The sequence below is a fragment of the Arvicanthis niloticus genome, chromosome 5 (assembly GCF_011762505.2).
Source record: "Arvicanthis niloticus isolate mArvNil1 chromosome 5, mArvNil1.pat.X, whole genome shotgun sequence".
Taxonomy (NCBI): domain Eukaryota; kingdom Metazoa; phylum Chordata; class Mammalia; order Rodentia; family Muridae; genus Arvicanthis; species Arvicanthis niloticus.
The window spans coordinates 19,117,945-19,135,519 of NC_047662.1; the positions used below are offsets into that span (position 1 = coordinate 19,117,945).

A 17,575-nucleotide genomic window follows, 5' to 3' on the forward strand; every position below is an offset into this window, starting at 1 on the left:
TATGTTACAGGTCCCAGTCCGAGACCTTGAGTCGTCTCCTGCTCCCTCTACCTGTGCTGTGATTACTGAGCAGCTGACACCCCACCCCCACCCCTGTCCCTGCCACCCAGAACAGGTGAAAGAACATACTCACCTATGTGAGACAGGACTTGGGGATCTCAGCCTGTCTGATATGTAAATCATCCCCAGATAACTGTCCCTCCCCACCGGTTCATCTATGCACTTACTTTGGCATGTGTATGTAGGGCGTGTGTGTCTGGCTATTACACATGTGTGGGAGTATGTGCACTTGTATATGTTTACATGTAGAGGCCTGAAGTAGTTCATCCTGGAGCTAGAGTAGCTGGCCAGCTTGCTGCTCAGGAAATTCCCTGTCTCTGACTCCTGAGTGCTGAGATCACAAAGGGCCACTATGTCTGCCTGGCTTTTAATGTATGTGCTGGGACCCAAACTCTGGTGTAGTCAGTCTTTGCTGTATTGTGGGTTCTTTCTTCCACTCCTCTCCACACCTTTTTGTCCACCCTTTCAACCCTATAACACTAGATATGAGAGGGAAAAAAAAGGAAAGGAGAGAGATCCCTGAATAAAGTCAGGGGTCAGAAAGAGAGCGATGTCATCATTAGACTACTTCCTGGTAATATGGGGTGTTGAGTTACTTGGGGCAGGCTTGATCTTTGCCGTCAGGATATCTAATTTCTTGTTTCTTCTTCGCTTATGACTACTAAACAGTCCACCACCAACCAACATCCCACCCGTCAGGGGCCCAAGCAATTAACTACCCTCTGAAAACTCCCCAGAATTCCAAACATCACACAGTCACAGAAACTATCTGCACCTGGCAAAGTCACTCCCCTGCTAGAGCACGAGACAAATCATAGTCAGCTGCTGTGGACAGTCTGAAGCAGCCCCCATATCCCACACCTGGGATTAAAACAAAAACACATTCTCATAATATCTCTGTGTTTTTCAAAGAAACTGAAGCTCCAAAATTGTCACTACACTGGTCCCTGTGATTTTGTGGCATTCTCCACTGAGCCCTCTCTTCAGCCCCTCAGTCTAAAAGAATTTTGGGTGACTCACAACTTCTTATGACTCCAGGTCGAGGGGTGGAGGGGATTGGATACTTCTTCTGACCTTCCTGGGCTTTCTCTCTCTCTCTCTCTCTCTCTCTCTCTCTCTCTCTCTCTCTCTCTCTCTCTCTTACACACACACACATGATACACAGATATACTTTCAGATACACACATATACATAAGACAAAAATAATTTATGTTCACTAGTCTTGAAGTTGGTCTGCCATTGTGTTTCTTTCTTGTCAACAAAAATGAGTGAACAAGTTAGCAACATGGAAGAAAGACAGCAAGAAAACTGAGATTTTGGGGGAAAAATAGAAAATTTGGAAATGAAAAATTTCATGAAGCAAGCAATAATAAACCAGTGGGATGTGTCACCAATACACTGGGTGAAGCAGAAGGGAACCTATCATGGATGGAGGAGGTATTGTTGACTTTCTTCTCTGGGCCTGCTTGTGTTATACTCTTTCAGGTCATTCACAGTTTTTGACCAGGAAACTTGTGAATCACTCACCTGACATTTGACCTAGTTCAGGGTGTTTGAGTTTGACTGCTGCGGAGCTCCTGGGTGAGCCGAGCCTTCTTGCTTTTCTGCATTCTTGCATTTCTGTGTTTCGAGTTTTGTATCGGATGTTCTGGGTTGACTTGGTTTTGGGGAGGGGCTCATTGAGAAGCCTTCTCTTGGAGGCTCAGTCCCCAGCACCACATGGCAAGAAAACAAACCATTGTAATAGCAACAATAAGCTGTGGAAATACCCTTAAAGTAGGTGACAGCCCACCAATACATCACCGGTGCCCATGGGAAAATGTAGAGTACTCTTGAGAGGCCAGACCTACTCCATCTTGGGATGGGCTTCCATCTTAAAGGAAAAAGAGCCCAAGAACTTGACCTGCAGCTGAACCCAAGCTGCACCCAAGTATCAGGAAGGACCCCATGGCTGTCCTTGGCCCATACCCCAGAGTTACTCCCTAACTACTTCCTAGCAAGAGCCAATCAAGATTAGCCTGCTTGTTTCAAATGTTCTTTCAGACCATTTGTGATTATTCATGGTTTCACTTCGGAGAACTCCTTGTCGGCTTACAATAGTTACTCAATTAGATGCTTGCCAGGCTGGAAACCTCCTTGCTTGCTAGCCATTTCCTATAAAGCCTTGTCCTGCTGAGGCCCTGGGGCTTCACCTGCCCGTCCTGCTGCATAGGGTCAGCATGAGTGAGCCCAAGCTTGAGTAAAAGAGACCCTGGTGCGCTTGCATCCGAGTTGGCTCCTCGGTGGTCTTTCGGGGCTTGTGAACAAGGCACGACCTTCTGCAGAGTTAAAGGTTAGTGAGGACTAGCACAGAGAGTCACGAAGGGGCAGGGAGCTGGGAAAGTCAGATAAATGCAAGAAGGGAACATCAAATAAAAACTAAGATTTTAAGAAGAGCAGGAAGGGGTGGCAAGATGGTGTTGGGGCGATCTTTTTGTGTACTGCGTAATATACTTTGTATATTCAGATATTGATTTCTGTGCCAGCAGAGAGCTGAGTATTCTTACAGCTCATTACGGATCATGTTTTGTAAACACTCTTCCTCCCTCAACTTTTGATGGCTTAATAAAGAGCCAACGACTAATGACTGAAGCAAGGAGGGAAGGCAGAACTTCCGGGCTGAGATAGAGGCTCTAGGGGAAGATTCGGCAGTGTGACGCCAGAGGGTTAGCCGAACTTTGGAACCCTTTCTCGTTATGTCATGTTATGTTGTTTGTTTATTTATTCTTTGACAACTTCATGCATGTACATAATGTATCTTGCTCACATGCATCCCCAAGCCCCTTCTTCCCCCCTGAGCACTTCCAGCTGTCCATCTACCCTCTTCATGTCACCCCCTTTTCCTGCTAATTGCCCACTTTGTGCTGCCTACTGGCTTGGTGACTGGTCTTGCTGGATTCATCTTGTACAGGTAACCAAAGCTGCGGTGAGTTCAAGTCCCAGTGAGGCCATTACGTGGCACTTTTCCTCCAACCCCTCCAGCTCTCAGACTTTTCCTACCTCTCTCTGCAGGTGTTCCCTGAGCCTCGGGTGCAGGGTGGGACATGGTGTCTCATTAGGGCCGAGTGCTCAATAGATACCAATTCTCAGCACTTTGACCAGTTATGTGGACTCTTAGTTTTCTTATGGTTGATACTGTTACTGAGTGTGACCTGGACAAGAGTCTGAAGTCCCTTGGAGCTGTCCTTGCACCAATGTAGTTCCTTCTTTGCATCCACAGGGTGTGTCCTAGCTTGGGGTGTGTCCTGAGAGTGTTAGGAGTGTGAGAAGCTAAGGTTGGCATGGTCAAAGGACCCGTCTTTGTATTTCCAAAGCTTCCTTTAAAACCACCAGTCGAGGAATGCTGCCGTTGGATATCGTGTACACCCCTGGGCTGGAATTTCAGAGTTCTTGGCCTAAAGGAGGGACAGACAAATGAACATGCCCAGGGCCCAGAATCTGATGGTCTTAGATCACTGGTCTTATCACTGGTCTTAAGGTCAGAGCTATCAAACTCTAGGGCACAGGTTCTTAACCTGTGTGTCTCTGCCTCTCTCTGGATCACCTAAGACCATTGAAAAACACAGATATTTACATTGTGATTCATAAGAGTAGCAAGATTACAGCTATGAAGTAGCAGTGAAATATTTTATGGTTGGGGTCACCACAACATGAGGAAGTATATTAAAGGGTCACAGTGTTGGAAAGGGTGAGAACCAGTGATCTAGGTTGATTCTCAGTTGATGTGTCCCCAGCTGCAGGGTGAGGCTATCTCTCCTGTGTTTCCTAGCCTGAGCCCACCCTCCTGCTGTCTGAGCCCTGGGGCCTGTCAGAGTCTGGTCTTCTGACTTTCTGTAGCTATCTCTTTACCCAGGAGCTACAACAGGCTAGGCTGCTGCTCCCGGACCCGTGGGTTATCTTAAATAATAAAGACTCCTTCCAGAGTCATAGAGAAAAGAGCTGAGATGGATTGCAAGTGAACACCCCCTTAGTAATGCTTTGGGGTAATCTGGGAGATTCAACAGCAAGGCAGGCACAGACATCAGAAGATCCACAGGGATGTGGAGGCCCCATCTCCAGTATCAGGGACCTGTTTAATTTTATACGTTCACTGGCTGGTCTTCTTCTCCCCACCTTGATCCCCTACATCGTTATGGTGGCCTCTGGAAGCTATATGCCCCCAGACCCCTTTCTCTGCATCTCCTTTTGGGGGACGCAATCCAAGATCTCAGTATTCCAAACACTTTAGTTTAGAGTGCACTAAACTATTTTTAGTTTTCTCTAAAAATAGATCTCTTTATTGGAGGTTTTCGGTATGATACTGACAGATATTAAAGTATTGCTTAAATAGGGTATAAAATACAGTGCAAAAATTTGACAAAAAATACAAACATGCAAGAAAGGTAATACAAACACGTAAGAAATATGTATAGACTCCATGTGCTGAAGCTTCACACCACAGCGACTCCAGACAGTCACTTTGACCTTGATATCCTTGAGGTCCCCAGAGACTGTCCCTGTACAGGGCTATTATGTAAGTTAAGTGCTGAACACACATTATGAACTTCTGGGTCGCTCCTCCCGCCCTTTCCTGGGCTTCCCACAGGTCTTCTGTCAATGACCTAATGATGGCTGAAAGGAGCTGGGATTAAGAATGATCAGAAAGGAAACATTGGGACACACTGTAAACAGTAAGGTGGACTGTCGGAGAGTAAGCTTGGAAGGCGAGGCCAACACCATCATTTCAAAGGATTTCTGACAGAGCCTCCTCACGGTGCAGCTCAGCTGGGTCTCAGCAAGGACAGTGGCCTTGCTGGGACATTTCCAGGAGCTGCTCCAATGCTATGTCCTTCCTCACGCATGCACAATTGTTCTCCTGGACTCAGCGATGTGGTTAAGAATCATTGCAGGGAACCCCAGGGAGGTAGTTGTGTGTGTGTGTGTGTGTGTGTGTCCCAGAGGTACTCACAAAGACCTCCTGTCAGTCTGATGACTCTGGGAACTATTGAGGACACACATATTGAGTCACTAGGACAGCCTTGCCAGGTGACTTCAGAGTTTGTTTGAAACGATACATCGAGGACAGTGCTTTGAGGTTTGGTTAGCTGTGAACCCCTCTCAAGACACCTTCTATGCAAAGCCATTGTATGTACATTAGCTCAGTGAGGCCACTCCCACTGAAGTGGGAGGATCCTGGAGCCCCAAAGGCCTTTGGGAATGAGCTAGAGAACCCTTGAATCAGATGCCCTTAAGGTGGTGTTTCTCAACCTCTGTGTGGGTCATGACTCCTTTGGGGTGGGGGGGTCCAATGACATTTTCACAGTGGTCGCCTAAGACCACATTATGTTCATAACAGTAGCAAAATTACAGTTATAAAGTAGCCATGAAATGATTTTATGACTGGGAGTCACCACACCATGAGGATCTGTTTAAGGCTGGTAGTGTTTAAGGTTGAGGACGGCTGCCTTAAGGGGTGCCTTCACATGAGTTCTGTAAGGCCTGGCTTTATGCCAGCCTCAGAGCCGCACAGCTCTGTAAGTAAAGGGGCTGTGAGCTCTTTTCTGCAACATGGACTGTTCAGATCCTCAGCCACAAAGACTTTGGTTCTATGGGTGACACCTGCAGACCAAAGACACACATTGCACTCCAAAAAGGACAGTCACCTGTTTCAAAAGACACTAGCTTCTCAGATATTAGGACCTCATTATGACCAAAACAGATAAAAACAAACAAACAAACAAACACCCCCCAAAAAAACTTAAACCCTGATACAATACCATTCTAAAAGGACACCAGGCCAGGAATGGAATTTCTGCCCTGACCCAACCAATGTCACCCCTGGAAGGTGAACTATGTTTGAGAAAGAAGTTGGTTGGGCTGTGGTTTCAGGGAGCCCCTGACTAGAAGGTGACAAGGAAGAAATTGGGTGACCTAAAGTGTAGACAGGGTGGAAGGTGGGCGTTTTGTCATTCTTGGCTTAGGGGTTGCTGGTGAGAGATGCCTGGGGTCTCCCAGGAGTCTGGACTGGTGGAGGAGGGTTCTAGTGCCTAGTCAGTACATGTGATACTGGTAGCCTCGTGTCACCTGTTAATTGAAAACTCCCCAAATCCTCACTATACCCCCCATGACAGCTGCAGAAGAGGAAACTGAGGCATAGAGGTTAAGAGCCACTTGCTAAGTGACTACCAGAAACGGCAGAGCAGTGATCTGGACGGAGATTTGTTTTGCACAATGCAATGTGAGTTACCAACTAGGGCCATCCTTGGTGTCTATCCTTGGTGTCCACAGCCACCTGGCTTCACCTGTTTCATTTTGTCCGAATATGGTTTTCCACTAGGCCTGTCATCCCTGGGACAGTGGGCAGACTGGGAACTCAACTAGTCTCTGACCACAGCTCTACCTGGCTCACAGGTCACCTACAGCAGGTGGATCACTGGAAATGGTGACATCTTACGGCTCAATCCAAATGACAAAATGCCATAAAGATCCATAAAGAATGGCCAGGACCTTGGCTACCACTGAAAGGGACATGACTCTTGGAGGTGTCTCTGGTCCAGGTAAGTGCAGTAGAGATAGCATGAACCACCAGGGCCAGCTCACCTGACCATGTAGCCTCCCAGCATCCCAGCCCTGACCTCTGTCCTCTGCAGGCTTGAAGTGCCCCAAGAGCCAGAGTTGCTGCCCTTAGGTTCTGATTCCCAGTCTTCCTCCTCTTCCTCTTCTTCCTCTTCCTCCTCCTGTTCCTCAGGATTGCTGTCCCAACAGAAAGTCAGTGTCTTTAGAGAAACTGGGGGCTCCACAGGAGCCAGATCTCTCTTTGGGGATAAAGAACCCCAAATTCTCCACCTGGAGAGGTCATCTTTCAGAAACTCTTCCACAGTGTCCAAGTCCTCAGAAAATTCCAGGCATGGGAGAGGCTCCTGGTGCCCTTCCTCATAAGGCTCCTGGTCCGGCTCCTTCTGGTCCAAACAGCTGAAAGATCCAGCTTCATCCTTGTACGAGGGGTTCCCTGTGCTGGACCAGCTCCTGTCTGAAGAGTCCCATGAGGATGAGCCTTCACTCCCAAGTGGGGATGTCCAAAGACCCCCTGAATCCACCCCAGATTCCTCTGCCTCCAAGTGCTTCATAGACTGGAGCTTCTCCCGGATGAAAAGGGGCCGTTCCAGGTAGGGCTGGATGCTGTCGCCATCGTCTGTGTCCTCATCTTCATCCTCAGTACTGTCTTTTTCTGGTCCTGCCTGTAGCGTGGCTGGGTCTCTGACCTGAGGGACTGGTCTGATCCTTATGGTCAGTTCCTTCTGGGGACAGAGGATCAAGTTATTTGAGAATTCAGGTCCACTGGGCTGAAAGGTTGCCACTCGGTATCTGTATTCAGAAAAGTCCTGATGTAAGAAACAGAGGGGAGAGGTGAGTTTGGCTTCTTGAAGCATGACCGGTTGAATCTGCCCCCTCCCCGCCAGCAATAGTCCAGATGGGTTCAAGTGGAAATTGTTCCTTTGGGAGATGTTTCCAGGAAACACCAGGGCCAAGCGCAGGTGGTGGGGGCTGGGGGCTGAGGGGTGGGGGAAGATAGGAGTGTTGCAGCCTCTACAGGCCTTTAAAACTACTCCCTTCTGGGGCACAAGGACACAGGGAGTCTGTCCTCAAGGCTTCTCACTCCCCAAGTATTTAGAGAGCTGCACCTGTGGTCCAGCTCCTCTCTGACTTCTCTTGGCCTCTCCCTTCCCCCAGCTAGTTCCTGGATCTGACAGAGGAGTTAGCACCCGAGATTGGCCTGCAGATGCTTGGCCTTGGTCAAGTTGTAAACCAAGCATCTGCATCCCCCCTGGACCACCGCCCAGCCCTTTCTCCTGGGTCTCAGGGCCTCATGCTCCTCTTTGCACCTGACACTTCCCTTAGCAGAAGGTGAAGTGACTCCACAGAAAGGGACTTCGGTAGTTCTCCCTGGGAGCAAGGTTTGCTGTTGGATTTAGGGCTAAAGGCATCCATCCCCAGAGGTGGGGATCTAGACACTGAGACAAGATGGGTGATGCTACTACAGTCTGGGCCAGTTCAATATTCTGTCTGAAGCACTGGAAAGTCAACCTTACTTCCTGCTACTCAATACCTCACTTTTATATATCCAGTCATGCCTTCTAGACACTCCAGATATGCCATACCAGTGACCGGGGTGTCTTCAACTGCTGAAACCAGGGGTTCCCTTCCATTTTCTTCCACGCCACAACTGCTGCAGCCGCTGCTATCAGTAGAAGCAAGAGTAAGGGCATCGCCAAGACAGCCCTGTTGGCCCCTAGGGAGGAGAGAACACAGAACAGAACAATGGCCCCAGTCCCTCAGTGTAGCAAGTACTTCCGGTGACAGGGTCCTGCTCACTCGTAGGAGACTAAGACCATTCTAGTGGAAAGCCAAGGCCCAAATTGGTTATGAAACTACCCAAAGACACACAGTCCCTGTGGCTGAGTTGGGATTTCCATCTGTGAAGCTGTCTCTCAGTTTATACTTTCAACCATTCGATCATGAAACTTGTGGTGTCCCGGGGTGGTGGTGCGGTGGCGGGGAGAGGAAGTCCTCATTCCAGTGCTGCTTTGCACCCACCTGGGGCTTCTAGGACGATGCAGCTGGGCTCAGAGAACAGGCTGTACTTAATGTCAATGAAGGTATAGACGGTTCTGGCGCTGAGGCAGTAGCGTCCATCAGCACCTTGCTGGAGAGGAATCTGCACAGGCTGGGCATAAGGAGTGTCAGGAAACAGGGTCTGTTTGGAGAAGCAAGAGGCAATGAGCATGCGCAGAGCTACTGGATGCGCATGCGCAGAGGTGATGGCTCCCCGTGGTGAGGTGGCCAGGTGAAGTAGGGTAGAGACCACAGAGCTTTTATTTCTCTTATATTGTAGAGCAAGTACTAGGGGGTATTTTCTACAACCTGGTTTCTTCTCAGCCGAATCTCCTTGTGCAGATCGTTGGGGTTCAAAAGCAGCCTGCTACTTTGGGTCACACCAAGGCCTGGGAGGGTCCCCACGTAAAGAGGAGTTTCTACAGGTTTCCAGCCCTCAGGCCTCCCGGACCACTGGGGCCGAGGGTCAGTCAGTCACCTCAGGCTCAGTGCTGCCCCAGCTGCCCAGTGCCGTACAAGGCAGGGGTGGGTGACTAGTGCAAATGGAGATATGCCCCGAGTACAAAATGCTTATCAGTTTCCAAAGATGGAGGAGGAGAAGAAGGCAAAACAGCTCAGCGGTTGTATTATTTCCGGGGTTGACACGACAGTATACTATGGGATAAAAGGAGGAGGATCTCTAGTTTCTGACAAAATACTAAAGTCGAGCCACGTGGTTCATGTCTATAATACCAACACTTAGGAAGTGGAGGCAGGAGGATGAGGGGTTCAAGGTCATTCTTGGCTACATAACAAGTTCAAGGCCAGCCTGGGCTTTAGGAAATTCTATCTCAACTACCTCTTCTCCCCGAAAACCTAGCCAGCTTTAACTTAATGGGGAACATTTAAAATGACTTGGGGTCACTTAGTCCCCAGGAGATGACTTAGTGAAGTCCCTTGCTGCTAAGCCTGGTGACTTGGGTTCAGCCCCTAAAAACCAGGAAGTGGAGGAGAGAACCAGTGTCACAAAGTTGTCCTCTGACCTCCAGAAGCAGGCTATGACACACATGCCTGCCCCGCCCCCACAGTTACACACCAAAATAAATATATGTAATTTAGAAAACTGAAACAGCATGCATAACTCTTGTTTCTGTTGGACGGTGCTGGTTAGGATATTTACTTCTGACTGACTTACAGAGATTTACTCCAAGCATGGTAGCATATGTCTGTGATCCCAACATTCATTCAGGAGGCTGAGGCAGGGGGATTGACCTGGACTACATAATGAGACCCAGACTTGAACAACTTGTATGTGTTGATGGGGTACAGTGTGATGTTTTAATAGTCATGAGATTCTGGAAGGCAGAAAGCACCTTACACTCACATCCCTAGGCTCAGAGGCGTGAATGTAAATGAATAAGAGACCCTACTATGTCACTTCGACCCCACAGCCTGATTTCATAAACAGGAAAGATGTGCTCCTGTCTGTATGTCCACAAGTGGCTACTTTAGAGTTACAGCCGCAGAGCTCAGACCCTGGAGCCACCGTGGCAAACACACTGCAGGTGTTCTGACCTGCCACACATGAGTGAGTATTCAGGCCTGCTCCTCCTATATGCTAGACACAGGTCTGAAGCTGGGCGTGCAAAGAGCCATTCATGGACATCTCTGGGCTTTTTCTTTGCTTGGAGCTCATTTGGACTTTCAGGACTTTCTGTAATGAATCTGGTGACTCAACTTCCTGCAGCCCAAACTATGTCAGTCAAACTTTTACTGGAAGTCGGGGGGAGGAAGAGCTGGGGAGAGAGTCAGTGAAGTGCTTTCTGCGCAAGCGTGAGGTCCTGAGTTCAATCCCCGGCACCCACATAACAAAAGCTGGGCATGCCTGTAATCCCATTGCTGAGGAGGCAGGGTCATAATCTCTGGGCTTGCTGGCCAGTTAGGCTAGCTTAACCTAGAGTGCCTGGTTCACTAAGAGACCCTGCCTCAAAAAGTAAGGTGGAATATCAATCCGAGCATTCAGATTTTTTTTTTTTTTTTTTTTTTTTTTTTTTTTTTTTGAGTTTTAGGCCAGCCTGGTCTACATAATGAGTTCTGGGCCAGCCAGGACTACATGGCGAGATACTGTCAAAAAAAAAAAAAAAAAAAAAAAAGAAGAAGAAGAAGTGGAAGTATCTGATAAAGTAACCTTGCAGCTGCCATATGAACACACACACACACACACACACACACACACACACACACACGCTTCAGAGCGCCTCGTGCTTCATCTGCTGTGGAGAACACTCCAGCTGCATGGGAAGCTGCACAGGCCGTGGGTGTTGCACACCATCCAGGGCTGCCTGGAGTCAGGAAACCATGGAAGGCCTCTTGGAGGAATGCACAGGAGGCTGTTGAATCGGGGGATGGGGGGTAGACCCAGCTCGGGACGCACGGGCTTTCCTACCTTGCTTCCCAGGCCCTCCTTCCAGAATTCCACCTGGTACTTCAGTTCCAGCGACGGCATGCAAGGCGGCAGCTGGTAGGTAGCGTTGACCATTAGGATCTTCTCCATCTGGATGAGCACCAGGGTGGGTGGGGCTAGCTCCACTGTAAGAAACAGAACCGGACCAGTCAAACCACCCCGGGGCCCAGTCTCTATTCTTCCGTCTCTGTCCAGTCCAGAGAACATCCCACTAGCGTTTTTCAAATATCGTCTGTGCTGCAAGCTCCTTATTGCTCTTTTGTCTCCCACTACCCCTGGGAGGGAAGCATCACGGTCTGGCTACGTGTGTGCATGTGTATGTCTGGATGCGCATGCCTGTGAGTGCTAGTGCAGAGGTCAGAGGTCAGAGGTCAGTGTATGCTGTCATCTTCCACTGAACTCCACAGCATGTTTTAAGTCAGGGTCTCTCACTGAGCCTGGGGCTCACTGAAGCATTTGACTTCTGAGCTCTCTCCCAAGCCTTCACCAACTTCATTTTAAAAAATAAAGTAAGACCCTAGACCAGTGATTCTCAACCTTCTTAATGCTGTGACACTTTAATACAGTTCCTCATGCTGTAGTGACCAACATAAAATTAGTTTTGTTGCTACTTCATAACTGTAATTTTGAATTGTAATATAAATATCTGATATGCAGGATATCTGATATGCGACCCTGTAGGGGTCTCAATCCACCGGTTGAGAAACACTAGAGTCCTAGAAGCTATACCTTGTCAGGATATCCTGTTCGCAGTGGGTGGATGATGAATGGGAGTCTGGATCCTTCTGATTTTGTCAAGTCTGGGTGAGGAAGGGTGGTCATGGGGACTGTGAGCACCAAATAGCAACCTCACAAAGCTTAAGCTCTGTCTTTTGCTGTCTCAGAGAGATGAAAGATGGGGTAAGGGAGGTGGGTTAGTCAACGATGTCCAGAAAAGCAACCTAGCACGATTTACCTACACATAACACCGGGTGTCCCCCAGGGGTGGCTCTCCAAGCAATCGCAAGAGACCCCATCATTCTTGAGAACTCATCGATCTACAGAAACATTGACATCTTTGTGTATAAAATCAAAGAAAGCTGCTGAGGTCACTTCTGCTGACACGGTAGAGGCTGGTAAAACTCCTTGGCTGCAGGTGCTTGTGGTCCATGGTGGTGGAGGAAGCCTGCCTTGGAAGAAGAACCTCCTAGAAGCAGGAGCTCAAAGGTCTTTTCTGGGAGTCCAGGAGAATTGTCCCAGAATGTCAACCAGAATGGCATTTGTTTGCCCGGCTGGATTTTACAGCTAGTTTGGACCAAAGCCCTGGTCTTCTCTATTTTTATTACCTTCTCCCCCCACATTCCCACATCTTATACAGGGAACAGAGATGGTGTCCTTCAGCTCACCAGATCATAGGTGGAGATGAACTGTGTGCCCAGAAGCCATACTGAGTGGACCATACCTCTGCGACCTGACACTCTGCTTCAGACACTGCAGGGGAAATCTTGGAACCTGAGTTGATGTTGTAATAACAGGCAACTTTGGGGGACCTTGACATGGGGGTAAGTGAATTCTGCACTTGCAAAAGTTGTGACTTTGGGGCCTGAGAAGAAATCCCACGGTAGGCAGAACCCCCACCAAGGATGTTCCATCTGGATCCCTGGATTCGGCCAGCCTGCCGTGCCGTTGTTGCGTGGATAAAGGAATTTCAGTTAAGATTTAGAGCCGGAAAATGACGAGTTGACCCTCGGGCCATGCGATGGGTCAGAGCCTTCAAGAGCAGAGGACAGGGTGACGAGATGCCAGATGTGACAGGGACCCAGTTGTGTCACTTCCAGTTTGAGGAAAGGTGGCGGGGGGAGGGGCATGAGGAGCAACACAGGTATTCTCAGCAGCTCGGAGAGGCTCCTAGCTGATAGGAAAGGAGGGCTCAGAGACCTCAGCCTGGCAATCTGAGTGAGTTCATAATCCTTCCGCCCTGGACGGCTATGGTGAGATCCGGGCAGAGGGCAGTTGAGTTCTTGGATCTCTTGCCTGGAAAAGCCAGTCTGGCCTATCTGGTAAGTTCCAGATTAGTAAGAGATCCTATGTGGAAAAAATGGTGGGATGTGCCTGAGGAATGCCACCTGATGAGCCCTGCAAGCACACATGCATACATGTGCTCACACATGAACACATATGCACATATTAACACACACGATTGTTTTGCTGTCCAATGTTCTCAGTCAGCCTCTTCATTAAAAGGACCTGCTTTCAGTGTGTGTGTGTGTGTGTGTGTGTGTGTGTGCGCGCGCGCGCGCGTCAGAAGAGGTGTCAAATCCCCTAGTACTGAAGTTACAGTCTGTCGTGAACCACCTAACATGGGTACTGAGAACCAAAGGCTGGTCCTCTGCAAGAGTAACAAGTGCTTCTTCAGCCTCGGGACTTACCGTCAAAAAGGTATTCCAGGTACCCGGACTCCACCCATCGGGACACGCCATGTGCAGAAGCTGCCTGTACTCGTCCTTTGAACTTGTTGTACAGGTCCAGTTCCTTCAAGCACACCATCAGGGGACACACCAGAGCCTTGATGCCTGCACAGTGCTTCACTTTTCGCCAATAGGGCTTGGTAGACCTGGGGTAGGGGCTGGGGGACCAGAAGAGGGTGGACCATGGTTAGAGGACCTCCCAAATATAAACTCCACCCTTCAGCCAGAAGCCATTGGTCCATCTGCTCAGCCAGGCAGCCATTGGCAGACAAGTGTGGAGGGGAGTTCCGCCTCTTTCCTTGATATCTCTGGGTCCTTCCATGGGGCACTTCCCTTCAAACCCAGTTTCCTATATGCAGTTCTCCTCACAAGGCTTTCATAGAACCACTGTCACCAATCTTAGTGGATATTTTCTGTTGATTTATTTCCTCAGGTATCTGTAGACCGAAGGCCTGTTATATGCCAGAGGCCATGTTTGGTGCTGAGCGGATGTCAGAGGGGAACACGCAGGACTGCATGGGACTGCAACATCCTCACAGCACGGAGCTCAAAGAAGTTATCTATATCCAGGCATTATTTCAGGTACCAGTGAATCAGCAAAGCATGACAAATGAGGTCCTGCCTCCCCAAGGTACTCAAAGCTGATGGGAGGGAATAAGGGTCAAGACAAACCCAGCAGCTAGTAGATGCAGTGATAAAATAATAAAAAACGAAGTCACCACTTTCAAAGGGAGGCTCAAAAAAGGCCAGAGAGATGGAACTCCCCAGTGAGGAAGAAGAGGAAACTGGGTGGTGGAGATGGAGTGGGAGAGCAAAAGAATGAAGGCCTGGGATGGCCTGCTGGGTAGTTTTTATCTACTTACTACAAGCCAGAATCATCCAGGAAGAGGGAACTTTAATGGAGAAAATGCCTCCATCAGATTGGCCTGTAGACAGGGCATTTTCTTGACCAGTGATTGATATGGGAGAGAAAAGCCCACTGTGGGCGGTGCCATTCCTCAGCAAGTGGCCTGAGTTGTATAAGAAAGCAGACTGAGCAAGCAATGAAGTGTGAGCCAGTAAGCAGCACTCCTCCATGGTCTCTGCTTCAGTTCCTGCCTCCAGGTTTCTGTCCTGCTTTGAGTTCCTGTCCCAACTTCCCTCAATGATCAACCGTGATCTGGACATGTAAGCCAAAAATACCGTTTTCTTCTCAAGTTGCTTTTGGCCATGGTGTTTATCGAAGAAATGGAAAGAAAGCACACTGGGACAGATGGGAAGGAGTTGGACATATCCAGAAAAATGCAAGAAGGCCAGAGAGCCAAAGCCCAGGAGGTAAGGGACGGTGAGGCCAGTGAATAGGGGATGAGGGAGACTCGGAGGTGGTGTCATGTTGGGTCTTGGTTAGGATGTGACTTTATCCCAAGTGTGATGGGTAGCCACCAGACACTTAGTGGAGACCACTACAGTTTGAAAGCATATGTTCCTCCAAACAAATGTTGGAACTGAAACCCAACTTCCTGGTTATTAAATCATGAGAATAACATGGTTCGTGAGGATGGCTTTGTAAATATGGCTTCAGAGAGCTGCTCGGATGCTCTGTCTTTTTCTCATATGAGGTCATAGGGTTGGCCTCTCAGTCTCGCGAGGGCACAGTGAAAAGGCATAATCTTAGGAGTGTCCTTCTCCAGGCACCAGATCTGCTTGTGTCGTAACCTTGGCTCCCTAGCCAAGAAATATAAGAAATAGCTACACTTCTAAATCACCAGACTAAGGTACTCTGTTAGAGCATCAGGAACAGGCTGAGGTCCACTGATGTGATTTAACATATCATTTTAAGAAGTTATCCTTGGAGTTGGCCAGTTGGTTCCACGGGTAAAGGTGTGTGCCACACAACCCTGGCCACCTCTGTGCAATCCCTATGTAAATCTCTGTGTAAGCCGCATGTAAAGATGGACATAGAGGCTAGGTATGGTGTACGTGACTTTGATGGCAGCACACACACAGGCTGATGCTGTCCGTGAGTTTGAGGCCCACCTGGTCTGCATAGAGAGTCTCGGGTTGGCCAAGGATAGTGAGACCCTGTCTCTAAAACAAAAACCAAACAAAAACCAAACCAAACAGGCAGTTGGGAGGTGGTGGCGCACTCCCTTAATCTCGGGGAAGGAGCCCTGTTTCAACAGATAAAATAAATGTAGGTCTTTGATCTCAAAAAAAAAAAAAAAAAAAAAAAAAAAGAACAAAGGCAGGAGACAGGGAAGAAGCTCAGAGCTCAGTCTCAGCGGATAATAGTAATTGTTTAAGGTTCCTTTAATTGATTTCAGTTGTGTTAATTATCAAAATATAGGTGGTTGTAAGTTTGGTGATTATGGTATTATAAATCCGCTGTGAGAGATCAAAATAAACCAGGCCTAAAGAAAACGGAGGCTTCTAAGTTGAATCAATCTATATTTTTGATGATTTTGGATTGCTGGATCAAGGACATGCTATTTTGGGAGAGAGACTCTGTATTTGTGTTAACAGGAGAGAAGAAAAGGCTTTGGACCACTTCCAAAGTGATATGGATCAGATACAATAGGGGAAGACCCACTAAGCATCTTGACTACAGACAGAAAAGAAAAATTCAAGAAGACCGAACAGGACAAATAACATGATATGCTGATCCCTCCGCAGGAGAACAGCCTGAAACTGGCTTAGACAGAAAAATGTCTCTAGCCAAAACTTCAGCTAAAATTAGCCAATAACTCTTGTTGGTTACGGAATTCTTAAGATCCATCATGTCATCCTTCGCATGGCATGAGTGAAGATTTATTACAACTGGTTATTGATCAAATTAACTCATAAAAAAGACAGTTGTCTTTCACTTGCTCAAACAAGGAGTGAAAATTTATCTTTAAACTGATCTGTGCACCTTACACAATTCATACAAATATCTCTATAATACTAAAAATTTGGTCATAAGATTCATATATTGCAGAACAAAACACCGAGATGCAGCTCTGACAAGACTCACCCTCCAGGACGCTGACATGGCCTGCCAGTCCAGTTCCCTTCCTCCCGAAGCTGTTTCCAGAGACTTGCTCCCAGAACAGCTTCAGGACTAGCTACTGATTCCCAATGACCTCGGTTCATCCAGCCTTTCAGATGGATCCAGTCAGAACTTCAGTCAAACCCTGAACTTTCTAAGCATATAGAGACTGGATAACAAATGCCAAAGCTAGCTTTCTTAAGTCTAACCAATTTTCCCAATTTTCCTACCCCTCCTTATCCCTAAAAATAATATATATATATTATATATATTTATAATATAAATATATATTATATAATATATAATATAAATATATATTATATATATTTATATATATATAAATTAAAAATATATATATATATATCTTCATCACCACTATTCAGGAGGAAGAAGCCATGGAGAGTCATCATCCCTATTCCTTGGGTTTGGGTGTCTTGCTATGGTTATTTTATAAATTATAGATAGGTTGTCATTTTAAGGGATAATTTGGGAATGGTTATAATTTTGGACAGGGAGGAAACTAAATAGAGCTTAGACTTGTGGATTTCTGTTTTCCCTTCCCTCTTCTCTACCCTTTCTTTCTTAGGTACAGGGAAGATGGTTGAAAGGGAAAGGGGGATAGAGTAATATTATAAGACATTAGATATATGAGATGAAATACTAAATTTACTCTTACATAAAACATTTTATAGCTGTAATCTTACATTGGTAGAAATCTCTAAATTTTGATGCAGAACTGAAGTTATATTTTCTTACATTGGTATAGAATTTATATGTTGATACAGGTTTAAAGTTTTCATTGGTATAAATCTTTGTGTGCTGATACAAATTTAAAATTAATTTTGCTGCTCTTAGATAGGCATTGTGTCTGTGCAAATCATTTGAGGATAAAAGGCTTAGACCCAGTCCTTCTAATAGCTGCTATTACAAACTGTTTAGGATGGTTAAGTAATGCCAGTTAAGGGCCACATAGTAAATGCCTGGTAA

At 47.3% G+C, this 17,575-nt stretch overlaps 1 protein-coding gene across 2 annotated transcripts in view; it reads right to left on the bottom strand.

Annotated features, from left to right (window-relative positions):
• Window positions 1-4,328: 4,328 nt before the first annotated feature.
• Window positions 4,329-17,575, bottom strand: part of Ifnlr1 (interferon lambda receptor 1) — a 23,221-nt gene continuing 9,974 nt past the window's right edge. For both annotated transcript variants that reach the window (XM_034504156.2, XM_076933972.1), the window contains 5 exons: window positions 13,543-13,739; window positions 11,117-11,259; window positions 8,674-8,833; window positions 8,238-8,368; window positions 4,329-7,460 (listed from right to left, as the gene is read on the bottom strand). In XM_034504156.2, the coding sequence (XP_034360047.1) occupies window positions 6,675-7,460; window positions 8,238-8,368; window positions 8,674-8,833; window positions 11,117-11,259; window positions 13,543-13,739 (1,417 nt within the window). In that variant the 3' untranslated portion in view covers window positions 4,329-6,674. The remainder of the gene's footprint in view (window positions 7,461-8,237; window positions 8,369-8,673; window positions 8,834-11,116; window positions 11,260-13,542; window positions 13,740-17,575) is intronic.